Below are 4,434 nucleotides of genomic sequence, written 5' to 3'. Positions count from 1 at the left end.
GAAACAAATTTCACTAGTGTTTGTAACAGTTTGTAACATTATCACCCTTGCTTTGTGAGTCTGCCCAGTTCCTTTCTTCCAAGCAGGTTTGACTTTTACTTTAGACAAAAGAATTACAGTTCTTGACAAAGGGGATCGATTAAACTCTCTTGCCCCTCATGCTGTAAAAGAAGCCCATTTTTCAGAACCTCAGAACATAGTTTTCAGGATTACTTGAATGTTGTCTCCTGAGATTGCAGTCCTAAAAAGTCTCAAGTTGATGTAATTCTTCTTTGCCTTTGACCAGGGTGAATTTTATCTCAGTTGGCAAGTTATACTTTCCAAGGACTGTGCTTGAGTGTGTACGGGCTCATAGGAAAGTGCCCTAGACTAGGTATGTGACAAGAAACAGAATTTTGTTTTCTCATTTTTTAATGTTTTTGCTTCGAATTTTACTCGTTTGTATGATGTTGCATTGTTTTAGATATCTATTTTTATCATCCTGTGTTCTGGCGCTTAGCACCATCTAGTACATTTTGCCTTTTTTTGTGGTAGAAAATGTCTGACTACTCTGATTTTGCTTCTTATGTATTACAAGAGTCTTACTGCCTGCTTTTGTTTCTTTTCTCATTGTTACTAAAGTTCCTGGCAATGCCTCTCTCATCTCTGTGTTTCCGTTCTTCCCCATAAGCTCTGTGCTTCAAACACTGAGGCTTCAAATGATTCATATCCCTTATTAATGCCATTCATTTAGTTGTTAACACATATGAGTTAACAACTCATATACATCTGAGTGGGAGTCACTGTGGTATTTGCACAACTGTTTCTAACTTACTTTCATCATATACAAATATACTTTCTCACCGTCAGTCCACAACTTGGCACTCTTTCCAGACCCAAGGAATCACCATTCTATTTTCAGTTTGACTGCTTTTTGGTTTTGAAATACAAGAAAAAAAACATTAAGGATTTAAATTGGACTCTTAAATGGAGTCCAATCTCAAAATGGTAGCTGTTTCCTTTAGCACTGGAAAATAGTTTTTATATTTTAGGGTTATTTGAGACCTACTTTTTCTCTGAGGTTTTCTGGCGAGTTGATGCCCCTAATTAGATTTCTTCATTTCTGTCTCTTGCAGTTTTTGTTTGTCTGCTTCATCCCACATGTTGTATGGTGATGGAGTAGGACCGGCTGCAATTGCAGTCTTTTTCTCTCCGATAATTGTCATTTTGATGTTTGGTTATTTCCAAGATAATGATGATTATGTCAATATTATGTGTATTTACAATTTCTTTCATAATGCTTTGTATCTTTTGAGAGGAAATACACAGTGCCAGGTGGATAGGTAACTCACATTGGCTTCTATTAACTGATTATTTCTAATGCTAGCCTTTCATGTACACACATACACATTTGTACACACACATACGCATGCACACACACACATTTACACACACACACATGTACACTCGGAACAATCAGTTTTTAATCTAAGCCCATAGTAGACATCTCTAGAAATAGTTATACATTTCATAAAAAACTTATTCTGCATGCAACTAATATATTTTCTACATTGCTCTTATTTGTTTTAAAGAAGAGTCTGAGGGTGTCCTCTCAGGACTTCTTAGTATCTCTCATCCTGATGCAGGAATATGATGATGGAAGAAAAGGACCCGTCCTCACTATTGGATCTTGCTATACAGAGTTTACTGAGCAATGAACTGGTTGCAATTCATTCCCTGGAGGAGATCCCAAGGGAGCTTTTTATTCCACTGTTCTCTGCTGCCTTCATGGGAGGATATAGGAAGACACTGACAGCCATGGTGAAAATTTGGCCTTTTGCCTGTCTCCACATTGGAACACTGAGTGTGCAGGAACCCCAGCGTGAACTCCTGAAAGCCATGGTAGAAAGTTTTCAGTTCCTACCTGTCCAGAATTCAGCTTCTAGGTAAGAGCCTGGATAATAGAGACATGGTGAGACCCAGGAGGTTCCACCACAGCCTACTGCTCTTTCAAAGGTAGTAAACAGTGAATGCTGAAGATTTATGTGTGAGGCTGTTGGCACAATACTTGGTAAAACACTAAAGGCTGATAATATAGTCAATGTTCATTATGAAATTCATGTTATTGAGGGTACTATTGATGGATTTACATAGCAGGTGTTCTACATAGGAGAATAACACCAACTTTAAGATCGGAGAGGATTTAAGGATAATAAACGATGGGGAAACTAATTAAAGGGTGTTGAATTTTCATGATATCGAACTTGTTGGCATTTGGCATCAAGAATGCAGACTAAGTCCCTACATGTCATTGTCGACCCTGTAGGTTTACATTAAAATTTGCATGCCTCTTAGATGTTCTATCTCCTCTTTTCCCTACAGGAGCCCTAAACTGAGGATCCTAGATGTAAGGCAGGGTATTGACTGCAGGACAACATGCCCCGAATTTGGTATCAGATCGCCTACTTGCTTTCATGGCTGTACTCACTCTGTACACTCTATTCTGAAGTTAGAAAGCCAGTGCACCATTGTAGATTCAAGCCCTGAGAGTCAGCCCTCAAGGCAGCCTATGGAATTACTAGTGGACCTATCCCTTGATGGCACCTCGAGAGAAAGGGAATTTTTTGCTTTGCTTCTGAATAAAGTTGAGCAGAGCTCAGGGTCCTTGCACCTCTGCTGTCGAGATTTGCAGATTGATAAATTTTCATATGCCAGAAACACTGTGAAGTTTCTAGATCTGGCATGCATTCACAACCTGGCAGTTGATCAGGCTTCACTGAGTGAAGTCACTACCCTTTTGTCTCACATGATCTATCTGGACAGCCTTAGTCTGTCTAAAATCACTTCTAGGTCTTTGCACGGGAAAGTCTTCAGAGTGTTTCTCAGCTATCTTGGGCGCATGACCTGCCTGAAAGAGCTCAACTTGTCGTCCTTCAGCCTCACAGATCATCTGGCCAGCCTACTCAGGTGAGGACGTGGGGTATGCACCTAGGTCTCCTGAACCTCCTGTCTCTTAACACAGGGGAGAAAGGATTCCTGGGAAGACCCGAGATTCTTAAAACTCTTTATGCCTTTTGTCTCTGGCCTCCTGTGAATTTGAAAGTAGTTGTGCTGAAAAGTCTCTTTCATAGTCTGAGGGGTGCTGTTCCAGAAACGTCAAGGTGAAAAAAAGAATGCAGCCCTCCTCTGGCCATCAAGAGATGAAGAGGGGGAACTGAGAGAAAGATTTTATGTTGTGGTAAAGGTGCACATATTCATATAACTATAGACAGTAATGTCCGATCATTAGGGAATTCTCCAAGCTTCAGACCATGATTGGAGAGGCTGTCATTTATGGTCTAGCCAAAGGGAGCTTCCACTAGGTTGCTCCTTCTGTCCTACCTCTTTCTGAGCAGGTGAACTAGCCCCCCCTTTGATTATATTGTAATTACTAAGTAGATAATATTTTCCACTAAATCTTTGGCACAAATTTCTTTATTAACATGCTGTAAAAATTTTCAAGGATACACGTTTCATGTGAGAATAGAAAAGTGACTTTTCAGGGTCACAAATCTGTTGACTGAATTCAAGCTCGTATTGTTAGCTGCTGCTACGTATTGTGTGCAAAACAGTTTATTCTAGATTCCTCAGACCATTTCCCATCAGACATCTGAGAGCCGTTCTATCTTTGTTTTCTCTCCACAGAGCCTTGCCACCTAACTTGGATTTCTTGTATCTGCCGTTCTGTGATATTTCTTACCGAGATCTCAAATTTCTGTCCCAGAGCCCCCAGGCCACCCACCTAAAACTGTTGAATCTTAGTAACAACGCAATGTATTGGGATGACTGTGGGCCCCTTCAGATTCTTTTGCAGAAGCTCTCAGATACCTTGCAGCACTTGGCTATAAATCATTGCCATTTAACAGATGCTGCGCTCGCGGCTATCCTTCCAGCACTAACTAAATGTTTCCATCTCCGTGTGATTAGCTTTGTCTCTAATCCCATTTCGATGCCGATGCTTATGAAAGTCCTTCATTACTTAACACCCTTGATGGAGCTGAAGTATGTGATTTATCCTATCCCTTTACATTGCTATGAACAATGGCACGTTCATGGCAGCTTAGATCGACAGAAGCTTGCCGATGTCCAAGCACAACTGAAGGCGATGCTACAAGCAGCAAAGCGGAGTGACATGAACTGGATTACTTATTCTCAGTGAATCTCCAAGTTCACCCCAGTTTCAACCCTAATATGTGACCTGTTAAACATTCAGTGTTCTTTTCTGGAGCTCCCAGAATCATATGTGAGATTCCTACGTTATAGAAACCTATAGTTAAGAAATAAGGGCATGTAACTAATAGTTATAATGCATTAATGCTAAGAAGAAAATGGAGAACTTTGAGAGTCCCTGTGTGTGTCTTTTTTTTTGTTCTTGATCTTACTTCATCTTACTACTTAAGTATTGGGTATACAATA

General features: G+C 40.2%; 1 protein-coding gene across 1 annotated transcript; it reads left to right on the top strand.

The window, feature by feature from the left end:
• Positions 1–1,629: 1,629 nt before the first annotated feature.
• LOC142841503 (melanoma antigen preferentially expressed in tumors-like) lies at positions 1,630–4,177 on the top strand. The gene is made up of 3 exons (XM_075958429.1): positions 1,630–1,925; positions 2,362–2,946; positions 3,664–4,177. Exons 1-3 carry the CDS (start codon positions 1,630–1,632, stop codon positions 4,175–4,177), a joined length of 1,395 nt encoding a protein of 464 aa, XP_075814544.1.
• Positions 4,178–4,434: the final 257 nt, after the last annotated feature.

This window comes from Microtus pennsylvanicus, chromosome X (genome assembly GCF_037038515.1).
Source record: "Microtus pennsylvanicus isolate mMicPen1 chromosome X, mMicPen1.hap1, whole genome shotgun sequence".
Lineage (NCBI taxonomy): Eukaryota > Metazoa > Chordata > Mammalia > Rodentia > Cricetidae > Microtus > Microtus pennsylvanicus.
The sequence above is the reverse complement of the archived record's forward strand: the minus strand, read 5'-3'. Positions and strand labels throughout refer to the sequence as shown.

Bases quoted from the DNA above. Each gene is read 5' to 3' on its own strand.
- LOC142841503 (XM_075958429.1), top strand. From the start codon at position 1,630: ATGATGATGGAAGAAAAGGACCCGTCCTCACTATTGGATCTTGCTATA. The intron at 1,926-2,361 runs GTAAGAGCCTGG...TTTTCCCTACAG, and splicing joins GTCCAGAATTCAGCTTCTAG to GAGCCCTAAACTGAGGATCC. The intron at 2,947-3,663 runs GTGAGGACGTGG...TTCTCTCCACAG, and splicing joins CATCTGGCCAGCCTACTCAG to AGCCTTGCCACCTAACTTGG.